We start from the raw sequence: 20,002 nt of genomic DNA on the forward strand, positions 1-20,002 counted from the left end.
AACGCGCACGCGCCCTGGGAGCCGCCCGGGCCTAGCGCGCGGCCCGCGGATTGCGGGTGAGGGAGGTAAGACCGCTGGTGTGGCGGGCCTTGGGGGTCGCGGCCTGGGGCGGGGCAGGCGGGGGCCCAGCGAGGGCCTCGGGCTCCCTGGCATTCGGGGACCCGGGGCTGGATCCCGGGCCGGGGCGGCCGGTCGTGTGGGGCCACCGGGCCGGGCGGGTGCGAGGCGGCGCCTCCTGGTCGCGAACTCTCGGTGACCTTGGCCTAGTCGCTCCCTCCCCTCAGCACCGGCGTCTTCATCGGCGAAGTGCGAGCGATAAGCCCCGCCTACTGCACGGGGGGTTTGGAGGTTCCGGGGCTAGACCCCGGGCCGGGGGCGGCCGCTGTCCGGGCGGTTTGCGGGGCCCGCCCACCCGGGCATGGACGAGGTCCTCCTGGGGTGGCATGTTGTTACGGGCTTCGCGAAGGAGCCCTCATTTGTTCGTTTAAAAACGCCAAAGTATTAGGAAGTTGTTGCAAAACTTTTACTTAACATAAAGCAGACTTCAGGCCTCCCTGAGGCCCGTGCCGCCTGCCCCGCTGGAGCGGGTGCCTGGGAGCTCGGGACGGCGTGGCTCGGGGAGAACGAACCCCTGTGACCGTGCTGTTCGCCGCGGCCCTTCCGAGCGGAGGCGCCGGCCGAGCAAGTCCGCGTCTGTCGGACGGAGCTGTGCGCCCGCGCCGCCCCGGCCTCCTGCGCACGGAGACTGCGCGGAGCCTCGCGGTGCCGGAGCCTCCCGAGGGCGGAGTGGGACCCAGGACGCTCCCGTGGTGGTGAGGGAGCGTAGGGCCCTGGCGTCTCGGTTGTGATAAAAGTCAGGAGCCTGCGGGATGCTCCGGGTCGGGAGAGGGGTGGCCTGTCTGCACTGACACCCTTTCCGCCGCAGGTGGCCGGCATGCAGACAGCTGTCCTCTGACCGGCCGCCCCTCCACGGACATGGCCCACCGGGGCGTGGAGAGGGACTTCCAGTCTTCGGCGCGGCGCATGGGCACCTCCCTGCTCTTCCAGCTGTCGGTGCACGAACGGGAGCTGGACCTGGTCTTTCTGGATCATAGCTATGCCAAGCCATGGAGTGCCCACCCAGATGCCAGTAGTGCCCGGCCCACGCGCATGCTCTTTGTTACTCCCCGGAGGCAGCATGAAAGTACCATGTGAGTTTGGGCTCCTCTCCGAAGGGCTGCGGTGGCCCTCGCTGGGCAGTGGTCAGATGGATTAAAGAGGATTTTACTGTCGGGGTTGGGGTGGGAGGGGCGCTCGGATATCAGGCATTCAAGACATTCTGCCAGGAAAGCAAGATGTTCCAGAGAAAGTAAACAGCCTGTTCCATGTAGGTACTAGGACTTGTATGGAAAGAGGAAATGGAAGAGGATTATCTAACAGATGAAGAATAGAGCAGTTGACTTAAAAAGTGCCGCACAGGATTAGACTCATTCCTTTAGCCCAGTGTGCTGGCTCGCCCAAACACTGGCAGCAATAAACTTTTCCTGGCTTCACCCAAAAAGTTTAGCAGGAGTCTATTCCCAAGACCTTGCTTTCTCCCTTAGCTTGTTTCAGAACTGTCACCCATGGGTGATTTAAACCCTTCTTAGGTCTGGTTGTATTTTCAGCTGGACTAATTAGAGGATAAGGAATTTTTGAAAAAATGTTTTTATTGATTTCAGAGAGGAAGGGAAAGAGAGAGAGAGGAACATCAGTGATGAGAATTATTGATGGGCTTTCTCCTGCATGCCCCCAGCGTGCCCCCTCCTGGGGATGTGCCCTAGACCGGAATCGAACCCGGACCCATCAGTCCACAGGCCGATGATGCTCTATCCATTGAGCCAATCCAGCTAGGGCAGAAATTTTTTTCATAAATTTATTATGTAATAGGTGATATAGTTACATTTGGCTTAAATAAACCTATTTAGCAATTCATTTGAGCTTTAAGGTGTTCTAACTATATTTTAAGATTTGTTGATCTATTTTGATGACCAAATCACACGCTTAGTAATCTTATAAACTGTTTTGGGGAGGAGCTTTTGTTTGTATGTTTTTAATTTTATTTATTGATTTTGGAGGGGTGAGGAAGGGAGAGAGAGAAACATTGATTCCACTTATTGCATCCATTGGTTGATTTTTGTGAGGGCCCTGACCAAACCAGCAACCTTGGCACTTTAGGACAATGCTGTGACCAAACTGAGCTACCCGGCAGCCAGGGCTTTGTTTGTTTGTTTTAATCTGATCTAATGTCTAATCTTTCCTCTAGCACAGGTTTTAGGTTTGTTGAGGAATAGAGATCTTATGTTTTGCCTCTTTAGATCCCCCATTGAGCCTTAATGAGCTAGAGTTACTATGATATGTGTTTTAAACACATACAGAATAGTGGTTTTTATTTCATTTCCTAAGGATGGCAGCATTTTGTTGGCTTTTTTTGTTGTACGGGGCACAGGATCTCTGACTTTAGGGAATTATTCAGCATAATCTTGATGCCTCTGGCTTGGGGCAGAACTCATGAGCTCCTTTATGTAGAACTTAACATTTTTTCCTCTGTTTTCTAGTTATGTAATAGCTTCTTGCTAACATTGAAACTCCCCTATTTGTATCTTGTATTTTTTTTAAAGTGCGGTTCTGTAGACTTGGCTATTTCAGTCCTTAGAAAATTATTTCCTCTTATAAACTATCTCCATATATATAGCCCTTGCAAGTGGGAGTTGGCATGTTCTGTGAACTCATTTTAGGCCATTGTGTCTGAAGTATGGTTGCAATGGGGATGTAAGTGGGAGCTAGGGGAGAAGTTGGATTTATATTTTTAAAAGGTCACTGAATTTTTGCTAGGAGGCCATTGCAGTAGAGGGGGCCAGAGATCATGATAACTTGGATAGGGGCAGCAATAGTACAGATGGAGAAAAATGGATGGCTTTGAGATTTTGTAGGTAGAGTCGACAGGACCTGCTGTGCTGAATTGAAAAGGAACCAGGGTTAAGGCCTAAGGCGATATTAGGATGACTTTTAGATTTCTGGCCTGAGCAGCTGGGTGGTGCCCTGAGTTGGGGAAGCTCAGGGAGGATATGTTGGAATGATGAAATCAAGAGTTCTTTATGAGGCACACAGGTCTAAGTGCCTGGTCCAGAGAAGATAATCAGCTCTTTCACCCGCCACCCAATCTAGCTGCACATGATTTCCCTTCATTTCAGAATGGTGTAATTATCCCAGCCATTGGGAATGGATGCAGTAATATCAACGTCAGAAAGTGAAAGTGATGTTTGGTAGACAGCCACAGACCAGTTTGATTGGCGTAGTATTTGGGGTGACAGTTGGTGCAGTGAAGGACCCTATGGTACTAGGATTTCATTAACATTTTAAAATATGAAAGATTCTTCAGTCCAGCCTGCAAGGCTGAGTGATTTAGTGTTGACCTATGAACCAGGAGGTCACGGTTCGATTCCCGGTCAGGGCACATGCCTGGGTTGTGGGTTTGATCCCCGGTATAGGTCATGTGGGAGGCAGCCGATCAATGATTCTCTCTCATCATTGATGTTTCTGTCTCTTCCTCTCCCTTCCTCTCTGAAATCAATTAAAAAAAAAAAAAAAAAGAGGACACTTCAATAAAGTACAAGAAAACTGAAAAAAGAGTATCTTAAAAAAAATATATATATATATATATATATATATATATATATATAAACACATATAAATATAAAAGTAAAATATGAAAGATTCTTCAGATGTCCATTTCTGTTTGTTTCTGTTCTAGGTCCTTTTCACAGTGAGTTAAATAGCTGAGGTTTCTGCATTCCAAGTGATCTGTCTTAGACAGTCATGGGCTTTTACAGCATATAGTTACTACCAGTTGACTTGCTAGTGAAGAGGAAAGTTTGTATGAATAGTTAAAACCCAGATCAGTACCGTCCAACAAAACTTCCTGCAGTGATAGAAATGCTCAATACCTGTGCATCCGATATGGTAGCCACCAGCCATATATGTCTGTTGCACACTTGAAATGTGGTTAGTCTGACTGAGAAACTGAATTTTTAACGCTGTGTAATTTTTCTTACTTTAAATAGTTTCATGTCGCCTATAGTTGTTGTATTGGAAAGCACATCTAGGCATTCAACTATTTGCTTATGGAATATATTTGTCTTTTTTAGTTATAAAAAATAACTATTTGTTATTTTTTGCATATAGTCATTTAAAAATGACTTAACGTCCCCTAGCACATCAGAGTTGTCAGAGGGCAGAGACTTGACAAGTGTGGGAAAGATGACTTTGAACCATAATTTTCTTGTGGATATAATGTGTTTGTGCATATTTTAAAGCTGATTATATTAAAGAGATATTTTTGGCAACCAGATGATTGTTAAACATCTGTGTTGTATACAGTACATGTGGCCTGGTCCTATCTTCTCACCTGTTTACAGCGAGTCAGACGTCCCAATAGATGTGGAGACAGTCACATCAACCCCCATGCCACTCTACGACAATCAGAAGGCACGCAGCGTGATGAATGAGTGTGAACGGCATGTCATCTTCGCCAGGACTGATGCAGACGCCCCTCCCCCACCAGAGGACTGGGAGGAGCATGTCAACAGGTAGGCTACTCTGCAGGAAGACTGGTCACTACAGGGTTGATGCTCACTGCCCTGTAAATGTTTTGTATCATCATCTGCATTGAAACACATTTATTAGGCACTTATTTCATTTGCAGCCACACACATGTTCTTCTAACTCTGCGTTGTAAGTCTCAGCTCACTGTGTGCAGTGAGCTCCTTGAGAGGAGGGCTTGCATCCCAGCCATCTTTGCATTCCTGACACTTAGGACACTGCCTGGCACATAGTAGGCATATGATAAATGTTTATCAAATAAATGAATTAATTAAATTTGGTAGTTATGCTAACTCTGTAGCTTATGTAGTATAAGATCTGATATGGGAGTTTCCCAGACTCCAAAAAAACAACCACCCAAAACATTAAATAAATGTGTACTTGTAGGATACTGTTTTATAAGGTCTGTAGCTAGGTCATGAAAATGTTTTGGAGTCACATGAAAAGCTAACAGATGTTTGATCTGAGTGCCTGTTAAATACATATTTGCGGTCTGGTTTTGAGGGAATACTTCAGCCCATTTTCATGAATTGCCTGTCTTATTCCATGGTTCTTACTGACCCAGGGACTCCACACTCCTCTCCAGGTCATTTGTCATTGTTCTTTTGGCAGACATTTATCTTTTGCTTATTGCATAACAACCTTATGAAGATAAAATTTACATAACATATAATTCACCTATTTAATGTGTACATTTTAGTGTATTCATCATCACAATCAATTTGATAAACATTTTCAGCACCCTAAAAAGAAACTTCATATCCATTAAAGTCACTTCCCATTTCCTCCCAACCCCTCCAACCTCTGGCAACCACTAATTTCCTTTCTGTCTCTCTAAGTTTGCCAGTTCTGAACATTTTATATAAATGGAATCATACAATATGTGGCTTTTGTGTCTGGGTTCTCTCAGAATATTTTTGAGGTTCATGTGTATTGTAGCATGAATCAGTACTTCATTCCTTTTTATTGCCAAATGATATTTCATTGTATGGTTGTACCACATTTTGTTTATCCATTCATCTGTTAGTGAATATTTGGGTTGCTAACACTTTCTGGCTGCTATGAATATGCTGCTTTGAATATTCATGTACTTGTTTTTGTGTGGCCTTATGTTTTCAGTTCTCTTGCATATTTACCTAGAAGTGGAATGGCTGGGTCATATGATTACTTCATATTTAAGTTTTGGGGGCTTTCTAAACTGGTTTTCAAAGGGACTACAGCATTTTACGTTCCCACCAACAGTGTAAGAGAGTTCTAATTTCTCTACATCTTTGCCAACCTTTATTATCTGTCTTTTTCTTTATTATGACCATTCTAGAGGTTGTGAAGTGACAGCCAGTTGTGGTTTTAATTTGCGTTTCCCTGGTGGCTCTCTATCTGCCATATGTAAGGGAATATTAAAATCCTTACACAGGAGTTGGTAGCTGGTATACTTGCCATAATGTTGGAGAGATCTTATTTTATAATCATGAAAGAGAAAAAGGACACTCTGTAAGAAAAAGGATAGGAAGTTTGAGGCAATTGTCATGAGTCTGGTCTGAAGTCGGGAATGAGGTTGAGCAGGTGTGCCCTGTGATCAAGGTGGGAGCTGTTAAAGGAGGAGCAGCTCTGTACTTTGAAGAGCTTGTAAATAAGTTGTTTAGGACTTGAACTGGAATGAACGTTGTGCCCTAAGAAGGGGAAAATGCTCTCCAAAGCTTCAGATACAGAGGAAAACTCTGCTGTGAGTGAAGGTCAACCGCTGGAATATTCCCAGAGTCAATGAATTCAGCAAAATGGTTATCATTGTTGTTACAGTTAATAATAAAAAATAGTGGTAGTAACAACAACAACAACAAAAAACACCTGTTGTTTGTCAAGTACTTTCTGGGTGCCAGGCATTGTGCCAAGCGCTTCATGTCCATGATCTCTTACTCCTCACAGCAACTCTTAAAGGTATATCCCTCTTCGTCTCTATTTTACAGGATGGAGAAACTGAGCTCAGGATGGTTAAAAAATCTTAGGAAGTGACGGAGCAGGAATTTGTTCATAGTAGACAGTCCACCTCCAGAGCCCAGTGTTCTCAACTATTCTGCCCGCTTCTTAAGGGCAGTCAGTAGCTGATCAAGGTGACCCCTCATGGTTAGGTATCCCTTTGTGGTGGCCTCAGTGTGCAGTTTCAGAAACTGCATGGGAGAACTGCGTGAAGTTTTTTATCAGTTCACCATGGACATGATCGAGAGATTTGGGGGGACTTTTTATACTTACCAAAATCATCAGACACTTAGTAATACATATGAATACCAGTTTCTTAATTTACAAGGACAGCTATATCTGTAAGGCAGATGAGACACTGGAGTGGCCTGGCCAGAGCATCGATTCTCAGGAGAGTCTGGGAAGCCCTTCTATTCCAGAGTGGATGGCAAGTACAGAGTCTGCCCTGGAGGACTCCTCCTTCAACAAGGTAGCTGGATGCACCCATCTTTCCTCAAAGCAAGAAGGGCTCCCTGATTAGGCCAGGGCACACCTTCACCTGCCCTGCAGAAAAACACTGACAGATTCTTATCTTTGGCTTGTCTTTCTCCATGGGGACCTCCATCCTTCTGTTATGACATTACCATAGATTGATATGGTTAATTAGCGCTCAGTTTATCTCAGATTATTTGTTTTTTTAGTGTCTGATGAAATTTTGGAGGCGTCCTTCTCATTAGCAACAGGCTTACAAACCATCTCCTCAGGTAGGTCACTTTTGCACACAGCTAATTTTATTATTTGATGATACTTGCTTCACTTTCAGAGGTCACTGAACTCTGACCTTGTCCCCAAACTCTGGATCCGTAACCTGTTTGAATCTTGCAGTTAGTTCCCTCTACTCTGATTATAAAACTTGTTGCCACTCTTTCCCTTGACTTGATTGTTAAATTGCTGATTCTTTTCTTGTTGTATAAAATAATGTAAAATTACAGTTTCCCATATCAAAAACTCATGGTCTATAGGACCAGAAATTTGTTTTTTCCTCAGAGATCTTTCAATGGAGTCAGAAACTTAATTTTCTTTGTTAGTGCCCTGGGTTCCCCTCTTGAATTATTTCAATAGTAACTGCGTTTAGATAACTTTCTGTGTATAGAAAATGAAGCTCCCCAACTGACTCTGACTTTCTGTAGTAATGCCTGATATTTTGTGAAACAGTTTAAAAATCTTCTCTGACTGATTGAATTGTCTAGATGAGAGTGAGCAAGCCAGTGCCCAGGCACCACCTGGAGCCTAGTGATTGTTTTTACATAGCCCTTGAACTAAGAATAGTTTTCACATTTTAAGTGGTTAAAAAAATCAAAAGAAGACACATGAGCCTAAGCTGGTTTGCCTCTGGATAGAGCACCAGCCTGCGGACTGAAGAGTCCCAGGTTTGATTCCTGTCAAGGGCACATGCCTGGGTTGCGGGCTTGATCCCAGTAGGGGGTGTTCAGGAGGCAGCCGATCAATGATTCTCTCTCATTATTGATATTTCTGTCTCTCTCTCCCTTTCCCTTCCTTTCTGAAATCAATAAAAAAATATTTTTTTAAAAAAGAAGACACATGAAATTCAAATGTCAGTGTCTATAAGCAGTTTTATTGGACCACAGTCATGCCCACTCTTTTAGGTATTGTCCGTGGCTGCTTTTGCATTACGACTGCAGAATTGAATAGTTGTGACAGACCATATGGCTCACAGAAGCAAATATGTACTATCCAGTCCATTATAGAAAAAGTTTGCGGACCTCCTGTGTCTGCATGCCAAAGTTGTGTGACTTGAAGAACTTTGAAAATGATTTACATTTTGTTGGGGTAGTAATGTTGTCCTGAAGAAGTTGGACCGGCTTTTCCCCCCAAAAAATGTTTCTCAAATGTCGAGTTTAATTAGATGCACCGCTTTTAAAAGACATTCAATAAAATACTCGATACATGATATGTCTCAGCATTGCTCAAATGGATTTTAGGACATTTCCAATATTTCAGTAAAAGAGTCTAGTGTCCTAAAGCAGGTTGTCTTATCTTAGAAATCAAAACTTCTCTGAATTCAGCCAAAAGAAAACCATTCTCCTTTTCTAAATTTGCTCTAATCAATGTTTGAAATTTTGAGTCCAAGATCTTTGTGTTGATTATTTCCCCTCTCTCCTTTACTCACTCCCCCTTAACCTCTTCCTCCCTCCCAGTCTCTCCCTCCCCTTCATTCTTTCCTTCCTTTCTCCTGGTATCAGAGAAAGAATAATTACCTTTGAAAATTGGTCTAGGACCAATGTGAGTTTTTGGCTGCTTTGGATAAGATGATCCAGAGGTCACGTCATTCAGGATCAGAGCATGGGGACCATGAGATTATCTGATCTCATCTAAGAAATGGAGAATAGGTGTTTCTGCACTTGTGAAAATGGATAGGTTTAGGGGGAGGGACTGGTTGACTCACTGTAGTTCCCATCAGCTATTTGACTGTTTAGACTTGTATTTAAAATTCTGTCTCCTGTTTTTAAATTTTTCCTTAATTATATCTTTTGCATGCTCTTTATCTTAATCTTAGGTTAGATCTTTTTTTTCCTGCCCACTAAATTTTCCAGCCTTCCACAAAGCTGACAAAATATAGAGAACGTATCTCAATTCTTGGAGTCACTTTTTGTATATCCAGCAACAATCCTAACAACTTTTTCAGGGAATTTAGACTCCCAACATTGTGGTTTTTTAACTTAATTGTAGCTGTCATTGATGTAACTTCAATGTAGGAGTAACTTCTAAATAGCTTTTTAACCCCCTTCCCATTTTGTTCACATCATTTTCCTTGCTGTCATCATTTTGGGTTTCAGAATAAATAGAGTAAAGAAAAAAACAAATAGAGAAAGCATCCTGTTATAGAATAACAGGATAATTTTGGAAATGCTTGTTGGTGCCTCATAGATTATGCCTCATTCACTGTCCTTGCAACATGATCAGTAGACTTTGAGAAAGCTTAAGAGATTGTTAAACATGAAGAAATTGTGTTGTTGTCTAACCTATAAATGAACAGTATTGCTGGGGATAAGGTTGCAGTTTAATAATGCTTCCATGATGTCGCAGGTTCTTTACACGTATTTTCACAGAACTAGAAATTTGAAAATTTTAATGCTTATAGCCTTTGATCTTTCATTTCTACCTCAAGAAATTTATCCTTCAGAGATACACAGCCGTATAAAGTTGGAGATAGATGTGTGTATTGGGGGAAAGGAGGGGTGGACACTGCAGCTGTTCATAAGAGCAGTTAAAGGGACACAACCTAAATGCCCACCAGTAGTGCAAAACCAGCCAGTAAAAACAAAGGGGTGTGTTAATGTGGAAATAGACCCATGTATCTCCAGAGAGTTTTTCAAACTGCTTGTGAGCATCCTGTCTCCTCCCCCACCACCAGATCCCCGAGCCCACTCGAGACTCCCTATACATGAGAGCAATGCTGCTAAGAATGTGAAACAGCTGTTCCCATAGCCTTCTTGGATTCAGGGTGTGCGGAGTCCCAACACTTAAATTGAAGCTTCTACTCCCCGCCTCCCAAGTCTAAAATCTCTGAATATAAAACTACAACCAAACCTGACTGGATCCTGATGAAGTCACAGAAATAAGCCAAGAGAACTAGTGGAAAATAAGAAAAAGGACAATTCTCAGGAACCCAAGACTGCTTCTGGTCCCCACAAGCGTGTTACAAAGTGGGGAGGTTTGGAGGTTGAGAAGGGATTTATTGGAGCAAGGAAAGCTCCTAAAGAATTCTGTGATCATGGACTTGAGCTGCTTTCCTTCAACTTTTGCTTCCATCTGTAATGATAGTTCATCTGAGTTTTTATTGCTAGAGGAACCTTAGAGATCCATGCTTATTTTACAGTCAAGGAGACTGAAGCGCACATCTCGCTCTTCACTGCAGAGCTGGTTAGAGTCGCGGCTCTGAGTTAGTGTTCTCCTGGACTGTGTAACTGGTCAGTTGTAAAACATAGGTGAGATTTTATTTGCAGAAGGAAAAGAAGTTAAACCATATTTTCCTCTTTATAGAGGGTATTTACTCTTTCCAAGGACAGTGAGACAGTTGTACAAAGTGAATTACAAAGGATAATTTATCCTCCCCCTTCATGGTGACTGGGCCATGTTATTGGTATTCTTAGAGAAGTGAGCTATAGAAAATAGGGTACCTTCATGGTGGCTTGGATGGAAGGATGCTGGTCTGCTGTAAAGTCAGAGGTGTTGGAATTGTTTGACCACCCTGATATGGTGGAAGGCTCGAGTTAGTTGCACCTAACTCATGTTTCAGTGTCTTCTGCTCAGTCCCCAAGGGCTTAGTGTGGTGAGGAGTGTAAGGGTTTGGGTTTGTGCCCAGCTGTTAACAGGGTTAGAATGTCCTATACACACAATTTGTCCGTGTGTTCAGCAGATGTCAAGTCCCTGCTATGGGTCAGATACTGTTTTATGTGCTGGGATCTAGCACTTCAACAAAATCAACAAAAGTCCCTGCCATCTTGGCCTCTACGTTCAGCAGAGGGAGACGGACTAAAGAAAGAAATAAAACGGATAGAATGTGAGATGATGATATGGCTGGAAGGGGGATAGGGAAGTGGTATTGGCGGTTTTATAAATAGGGATTAGTCAGGAAAGCCACAGTAGAGGTTGACATCTGAGCAATGACCTGAAGGAGGTAGAAAGGGAGCCATTGTTCCAGGGAGGGAATGGACAACTGGGGCCCAGCCGTGATGTGGGAGCATGCAGAATTGGGTTGGGCGGGGGTAGGGGGGATAGTGTGGTGAAGCCACAAAAGTCAGGGACAGTCATGGATGATGATGTGGCTTATTCCTGCTACTTCATCAAAATCCAGTTGGGTTTTGTTGTAGTTTGATATTCAGAGAGTTGGGACTTGGGAGGCAGGGAGTAGGATCCAGACAGCCTATGGCAATGACTTTGGCTTTTAACAGGTTGATATGTGGCCACTGAAGGGCTTTGAGCAGAGTGACATGATCTGACTTAGGTTTGTGTTTTTATTAATATATGTTTTACTGATTTTTTTACCTAGAGGAAGGGAGAGGGATAGAGAATTAGAAACATCGATGAGAGAGAAACATTGATCAACTGCCTCCTGCACACCCCCTACTGGGGATGTGCCCACAACCAAGGTACATGCCCTTGACTGGAATTGAACCTGGGACCCTTCAGTCCGCAGGCCAACGCTCGTCACTGAGCAAACCGGTCAGGGCTGACTTAGGTTTTTTGATTGATTTCTTTCCAAAATTAATATTCCAAATTGACTTTCCAAAGGCTGTACTAATTTATATTTCCATCAGCAAAGTAAGGAGACACCTATCTTCTTACACTTCCACAACACAAAGTAGTATTAAACTTCTTAATTTTTACCCATTTGATAACTGAAAAATAATATTTTATTATTTTAATTTGCATATTTGATTTTGAACAGGATTGACTATACTTTTTTGTGAACTACCTTTTCATGTTCTTTATCCATTGTTTTGAGTATATTGTCTTTTTCTTAATTTTCTAGTGGCTTTTTCTACTTTAATGAAGTGGCAGGTGTTTTGACTATGTTTATGATACATAATTTTTCTCCTTTACAGAAGTTTGAAATACTTAAGTAGTTATAGTTATCTTTCTCCCTTTTGTAGCTTCTAGGTTTTAGGTCATATTAAGGCCTTACGTATTTTAAGATAGATAGATATCACTATTTCTTCTAGTACTTTGGTAACTTTATTTTTTTATATTTAACTTTTTATTCCACTTGAAATTTATTTTTGTATGAGTCCAGGATGACTTTTTAAAAAATGTATTTTTATTGATTTCAGAGAGGAAGGGAGAGGGAGAGAGAGATAGAAACATCAGTGATGAGAGAGAATCAATCAGCTGCCTCCTGCACGTCCCCTACTGGGGATCAAGCCCACAACCCGGCATGTGCCCTGACTGGAATCGAACCCTGACCTCCTGGTTCTCAGGTGGACACTCAGCTATGAACCACAGCAACCAGGCAGCATTTCTTTTCCAGTTGGTTACCGCTCGTCTCGGCCCTACTTCCTTTATCCCCACTGGTTTGAATTGCTACCTTGGTTTCATTCCAGGTTCTCTTGAATCTGGCACCTACTTTAAAATGTTTTTTTAAGGTAATCTTACCACCAGTTTGATTTATGGCTGGGAGATTTGGTAAACAAATATTGGGTATCTTCTATTACTTTTCTCTCAATGTCTTTAGGAAGATTACTGCCCAGAGTTGGGGGTCTCATAGTAATAGCGATTGACATGAGTGGGATGGAGGGGGACTTTAGTAAGCTCCGTTTCACTGTGCAGGGTATGACAGGTGGGGACAGGGCAGTGGGATGGGTTTCTAAGTGTGCCAGCTGAGTTGGAGGAGGGCACATCCCGCCATCCCCAGCAGGGTAGAAGTGTGCCTGTGTTTGTGCTAAGATGACGCAGTGTTAACTCACGTGGAACAGGCATTCAGAAGTAAATTTGTTAACTGAGTGATATACAGAAATTAAAAAATACATGGTGAAAAGGGAGAGGTGGGAGAATAGCCACTTCGCTTGTTATATTTCTGCTCCTGAAGCTGATTTAAATAGGCTGCTATCGCAGTCTGAGGTTCTGGTACACTGAAACGCTTGCTCACCCTGTCTGCCTCTGTGTGTGAAATATTAACGTGAAATTCAAATATGTTTGTGCAATGGAGCCATGCTTTTATTTACTCATGGATTATTTTAGCCACTAGGTAAATAGTTAGCTTGGCTAGCAGTAGAAACACTTCATTGTGACTGATTTTGACTTGTAGTGTATATATCAATACAAGTGTATGCTGAGGTGGCTTGTTGACAGGACTGGGACCAGAATCTCAGTCTTGTGCTTTAGCTCCACGGTCTTAGACTAAGCTACTTCAAGGTATGCTGTTCCACAGTGGGAACAAAAGACATGGCATATCCTTGCGCAGTGTACATGCATGAGGAGTGCTCCCAGGGTTTGACTTTAATTCCTTGGAGTTTTCCCTACAGAACGGGCTGGACAATGGCCCAGAACAAGCTATTCAACAAGATCCTCAAAGCGCTGCAGTCTGACCGGCTTGCCCGCTTGGCCAACGAAGGGGTGAGACTCCAGAAAGCTGCCCACAGTGTGTGCCCCCCACCCCATTGCTGACAAGGTGGACCTCATGTTTTATCGCTCCATGTCCGTTTTTCAGGCTTGCAATGAGCCAGTGCTACGTCGAGTTGCGGTGGACAAGTGTGCAAGGAGAGTGCGGCAGGCTCTGGCAAGTGTAAGCTGGGACACCAAGCTAATCCAGTGGCTGCATACCACCCTGGTGGAGACTTTGAGTCTGCCCATGCTGGCGGCCTACCTGGATGCCTTGCAGACGCTAAAAGGGAAGGTAAGGCTATGATTGGTATCTGTCTTGTGCTGGGGCAGCCAGCCTCTGCTGTGGGCTCAGGAAGTGGGGCTTAGCAAGGTCATTGCTTGGTCAGCCAGGAGAGCATGACTGAATGGCAGGTCTGCTATTAAAATAGGAGACATGGTATCACTTCACATTTTTGTCTGGTGTAAACGTCTTCAGCCCTGCTGGCTCCAGGATGAGGTGTGGACTTGAAAACCAGAATACACTTGTAGCCTCTCCAGCCTTGCAGCTTGTGGTTTGAGTCACCTCTGAGGTCAGGTGAGAGGAGAATTCAATTATCATGCAGAAGATGAAGGGTTTACCAGGCAGGGGTATTGAGAAGGGGCCAGAAGCAGACCTGTGAACTTAAGAGTGCAGGGATGGGGGAGGGGGAGGTGTCCAGAGCAGGGAGGGAGATTCATGCCTCAGTCTCTCCTCATCGTGGGGTGAGCCTTCAGTAGCAACACTTTGATTTTAATAATTCTCTATAAAACATCTATATTTTTCTGCATTCTCACTGAGACAGTATTGCACAAACTTAAATTGGTTTGTTTTCCTGATTCCAGTTTGTTGTGATTTCAGTTACTGCCAGTTCATTGTGGTAGATTATGGGTTTTGGGGGCAGATAGCCTGGCTCATCTCATCTCAATCACTAGCGAGCTGTGTAATCTCGGATGTGTCTCCGTTTCCTCATCTCTAGTACATGGCTAATAATAATACGTATCTAGGTTTTTTGTGAAAATTAAATTAGTTCATCTAGATAGAATGCTTGGCACAAAATTTGGCCAAGTAAGCCCACAGCGACTGTTAATGGTTGTATAAGTTTATAGGTTCTTGAAATTTTTAGAGCATTTTGCTCTGATACAAAATGGCCCCAGACAACTTGGATTAATTCAGTTCTTGACTTTTTTTTTTTGCCTTAAGTTTTTCTTTCTTCTCCTTTGTGGGAAGCTGGCCCATTTTGTTGGTATAATTTGCCTGGCCAACAGCTTCCCCAGCCCTACCCCCAAATTTTCAGACTCATTGTTTCCCACCTGTTTTTCAGTAGAAGGATGCTGAGTTTGTTTGAAAACAAAAGTAGACTGATTTAGTGCAGAAATAAAATTCAGAACTAGATACAATAATGATATTCATGGTAGGAAATTTGATATTAGTTTATTTATTCAACAAATAATTCATTTTGTGCCTATAATGTGTCAGGCATTGGGGTGGGCAAGCAGAAATGCCCCTACTCCGATAGAACCTGCTTTCTAGTGGAGAAAGAGACAGATGAGAAGGTAGCCCCAGGCGTCCCCTTCCTGCTGCTCCACAGTGGAATCCTGGGCCCAGGGGAGTGGAGGTGGGGGTGGGGGTGGGGCCATGATAAGACCCGGCAGAGAATGGCAGCCTAAGAATGTTTCAAGCATTTTCAATGTTCCCCACAGACTCTGCCCATGTAAGAGTACAGCACTGGTCCCTGTGCTCTTGAGATGAGTGCTGCTGGTGCCAAGTCCCATTTTCCAGTGACTGCTGTCCTCTGTGTGGCCAGTATGACTGCAGTGTAATTCCCCTTGTAAGGAAGGTTGCATCGCTTCCTTATTTAGTTACTATCTGAACAGTCCCAAGTGAACGGGGTGGTGTTCAGATTTTCTGAGCGTCAGACTTCTGGGGGAACTCCACAGGTGTGCACAGTTGCTGCAGCCAGGTCACAGTGCAGGTTAGCAGGAGTGGCAGAGGACACGCTAGTACCGGTCAGCAAGGGCCCCGGTTTGAGGTGCTGTCCTCTCCAGGCTGTGCTCTCAGCAGTGGTTCCATCAGACTCTTGCTTTCCCATGACTGTCAGAGTTAAAGAAATATTTTGCCTGGTTCCCAAAACTCTTTTTTTAAAAAATTTCTTTATTTTTTAAATTAAATCTTTATTCAGATTATTACAGTTGTTCCTCTTTTTTCCCCCCCATAGCTCTCCTCCACCCAGTTCCCACCCCACCCTCTGCCCTTACCCCCCCACTGTCCTCATCCATAGGTGTACGATTTTTGTCCAGTCTCTTCCTGCACCCCCACACCCCTTTCCCCCCAAGAATTGTCAGTCCACTCCCTTTCCATGCCCCTGGTTCTATTATATTCACCAGTTCATTCTGTTCATCAGATTTTTTATTCATTTGATTTTTAGATTCACTTGTTGATAGATATGTATTTGTTGTTCATAATTTTTATCTTTACCTTTTTCTTCTTCCTCTTCTTAAAGAATACCTTTCAACATTTCATATAATGCTGGTTTTGTGGTGATGAACTCCTTTAGCTTTTTCTTATCTGTGAAGCTCTTTAGCTGACCTTCAATTCTGAATGATAGCTTTGCTGGATAAAGTAATCTTGGTTGTAGGTTCTTGCTGTTCATCACTTTGAATATTTCTTGCCACTCTCTTCTGGCCTGCATAGTTTCTGTTGAGAAATCAGCTGACAGTCGTATGGGTACTCCCTTTTAGGTAACTGACTGTCTTTCTCTTGCTGCTTTTAGGATTCTCTCTTTGTCTTTTGCTCTTGACATTTTAATTATGATGTGTCTTGGTGTGGTCCTCTTTGGATTCCTTTTGTTTGGGGTTCTCTGTGCATCCTGGACTTGTAAGTCTGTTTCTTTCACCAAGTAGGGGAAGTTTTCTGTCATTATTTCTTCAAATAGGTTTTCAATATCTTGCTCTCTCTCTTCTTCTGGCACCCCTATAATTCTGATGTTGGTACGCTTGAAGTTGTCCCAGAGGCTCCTTACACTATCTTGATATTTTTGGATTCTTTTTTCTTTTTGCTTTTCTGGTTGGGTATTTTTTTTTCTTTTTTTAAAAAAATATATTTTATTGATTTTTTACAGAGAAGAAGGGACAGGGACAGAGAGTTAGAAACATCAATGAGAGAGAAACATCGATCAGCTGCCTCCTGCACGCCCCCCATTGGGGATGTGCCCGCAACCAGGGTACATGTCCTTGACCGGAATCGAACCCGGGACCCTTGAGTCCACAGGCCGACGCTCTATCCACTGAGCCAAACCGGTTCGGTGAGGTTGGGTATTTTTTGTTTCTTCATATTTCAAATCTTTAACTTGATTCTTGGGATCCTCTTGTCTGCTGTTGGATCTCTGTATATTAATCTTTATTTCAGTCAGTGTATGCTTAATTTCTAGTTGGCCTTTTTTCATATCCTCCAGGGTCTCACTAAATTTATCGGCAGTTTCCAGAAAATTCTTGAAAAACCTTATAACCATGGTTTTGAACTCTATATCCAGTAGTTTGCTTTCCTCCATTTCTGTCATTTGTGACCTGTTTCTTTGTCTCCGCATTTTTTATGCTTTCCTGTGTTGGTAGAATGGCTTTGTGTGCTAGGTGTCCTATAGGGCCCCGTGGCTCAGCCTACCCAATTATCTGAGGTGAACACTCTTTGTGCACCCCTTTGTGGGCTTTGTGCACAGTCTTGTTGTAGTCTTGTTGTAGTTAAGCCTTGATTGTTGTAGGTATCACTGGGAGGAATTGACCTCCAGGCCAATTGGCTGTGAGAATCAGCTGTGTCTGCAGTGGGAGAACTTCTGTGCTGAAGACACCCTTCTGGGGCAAGACTTGCTTCAGTGGGGCTTTGGTGCTCACTGAGTCTGCCCCCTGAGTGTGTCCCTTATGGATCTGAGGAGTTGTAATCTGTATGGTCCCACTCTGCCCACTGGGTACACTGGCTCTTGGATCTAAGGAGGTGCTAATTTAGCCCCTGCCTGAGGCTACCCAACAGGAGCTAAGAAGAAATCTGCAGATTCCCCTTCCTTTTTTGGGGTTTGGAGGTGCCCAGATGAGGCCCAGCTGTGAAGCAATGCAAGCTGCTGTGGGGCCTTGGGCCTTCTCTTGGAAGTTCTGGGTCTGTCTGGCCCAGCTGCAGTTTGTTAGGTAATTTTCAGATTGCAAAGGGCCAGGCCATTCATATGCAAAAGCCTCTGCTGCAGCCTGGGTGGGGCCGGGTCTCAGGGAATCAACAGGGTGGAGCAAGCAGCTATGGCTGATCCTCAGCCCTGCCTAAGAGGCCCTGCGTCTGTGCGTCTGTGTCCCAGTAATTGCTGCAAGCACCTCTGAGGGAAAGCCGCCCTCAAGTTCCAAGTTCTGCCCGCTGGCAGACAGTCCAGTTTCTCCCCGTATGAGTCCTGGGTCCCCAGAGACTCACCCGGAACTGGAGTTCAGAGCAGTCGGGAGCTTGAGAGTCCCTCCCGATTCAAAAAGACAGCTGCGTCCTCAGGTGCCAGCCCCTTTCCGAGCGTGAGCCTCCTCTGAGTCTCAGTATGCTTTTCTCTTTCCTTCTAGTTGTAGAATTTCCACTCAGCCAGCCTTCCTGTAGTTCTGGATGATGTCTCTTTTGTCTTTTAGTTGTATTTTTGAAGTTGTCGTGGGAGGCAGCAATTTCCGGTGTTTACCTATGCCGCCATCTTGGTTTCTCCCCCAAAACTCTTTTTTTTTTTTTTTTTTTTTTATATATTTTATTGATTTTTTACAGAGAAGAAGGAAGAGGGACAGAGAGTTAGAAACATCGATGAGAGAGATCGATCAGCTGCCTCCTGCACGCCCCTACTGGGGATGTGCCCGCAACCAAGGTACATGCCCTTGACCGGAATCGAACCTGGGACCCTTGAGTCCGCAGGCCGACGCTCTATCCACTGAGCCAAACCGGTTCGGCATCCCCCAAAACTCTTAATGTTGCCTGCTGGATGAAAATGTAAGTGAATGTTATCTTGCTCTTGGCCCAGCTATTCCACCATTAGATCCCTTGTGAAGGGAGCAGAGAGGATATAGACCCAGCCCCTTAATTGCCTGTTGAAAGAGATGCAGTGCTGGAAAGACTGGGGGAGCTTGGTCAGCCCAGCTCCAGCCGAGAAGGCGATTGTTGATTATGGTTTCTAAACATTCTGTCTTGACAGAGGTGAGTTTCAAAGCTGTGCTCCACTGCCAGATGAAAGCTTTAAAGTCTAACCAGATCAGATCCTTTGCCTCAAGGTGTTGAGTGGCTTAGAGTTATAGAGTAACTTACAAAGACATGGCCCAGACCAGGTGGCTCAATTGATTGGAGCATCACCCCATACACCAAAAAGGTTGCAGGTTCAATTCCTGGTCAGGGCACATACCTAGGTTTTGGGTTCAATCCCCAGTCAGGGGCGTGTACAGGAAGCAACTGATTAATATTTCTTCTTCCATCCTTGTTTCTCTCTCTTCCTTCCCCTCTCTTTAAAATCAATAAAAGCATATCCTCAAGTGAGGATTTAAAGAAAAGGAAGGAAGGAAGGGAGGGAGGGAGGGAGGGAGGAAGGAAAGTAGGAAGGGAGGAAGGGAGGGGCCATTTTGGGGGTGAAGATTTTTTTCAGTTTGGTCCTAGCCTTTGTTACTAGCCTTGTGTCCTTGTTCTGTACTTGAATCTTTGACTTTGGGCCATCTGTGCCTAAAATAAGCTCGTCACATTCTTTTTTTATTAAAATTATGGTTGTTTCATGTGTACAACATAAAGATTAGACATTTATATATCTTTCAAAGGATCACCCGGAAAAGTCTAGCACTACACATCTGACACCGTACATAGTCATTACGATATTTTTGACTCTGCTCCCTATGCTGTACTTTACATCCCTGTTACTGTTTTTATGACTGGCAATTTGTACTTATTAATCTCTCCTTTTTTTCACCCATCCCCCAGTCCTCCACCTTTCTGGGATCATAAATTTATCTCTGTGTCTATGAGTTTGTTTCGATTTTATTTGTTCATTCTGTTTTTTAAATTCCACATATAAGCGAAATCATGTTATTTGTCTTTCTCTGACTAACTTATTTTACTCAGGCCCATCCATGTTTTATAAATGGCAAGATTTCATTCTTTTTGTGGTTTAGTAATATTATATTGTATATACATACCACATCTTTATCCATTTGTCTATTTTTTTAATCCTCACCCACGGATATTTTCCATTGATTTTTAGAGAGAGTGGCAGAGAGAGGGAAAGACAGAGAGAAATAGTGATGTGAG

The 20,002-nt window shown here is 43.7% G+C and overlaps 1 protein-coding gene across 4 annotated transcripts in view; it reads left to right on the forward strand.

Annotated features, from left to right (window-relative positions):
- The window catches only part of LOC139020107 (KAT8 regulatory NSL complex subunit 3), a 45,550-nt gene continuing 25,548 nt past the window's right edge, over positions 1-20,002 (forward strand). For 2 of the 4 annotated variants that reach the window (XM_070429718.1, XM_070429720.1), the window contains exons 1-5: positions 1-65; positions 926-1,190; positions 4,437-4,607; positions 13,620-13,710; positions 13,805-13,990. In XM_070429718.1, coding sequence (XP_070285819.1) covers positions 976-1,190; positions 4,437-4,607; positions 13,620-13,710; positions 13,805-13,990 — 663 coding nt within the window. In that variant the 5' untranslated portion in view covers positions 1-65; positions 926-975. Of the gene's footprint in view, positions 66-925; positions 1,191-4,398; positions 4,608-7,274; positions 7,338-13,619; positions 13,711-13,804; positions 13,991-20,002 lie in introns of those variants that run through there. The other 2 variants (XM_070429721.1, XM_070429722.1) reach the window with 2 other exon arrangements.

Source organism: Myotis yumanensis, unplaced genomic scaffold (genome assembly GCF_028538775.1).
Source record: "Myotis yumanensis isolate MYYU_CA2020_CCGP unplaced genomic scaffold, mMyoYum1.0.hap1 SCAF_11, whole genome shotgun sequence".
NCBI classification, from domain to species: Eukaryota; Metazoa; Chordata; class Mammalia; order Chiroptera; family Vespertilionidae; genus Myotis; species Myotis yumanensis.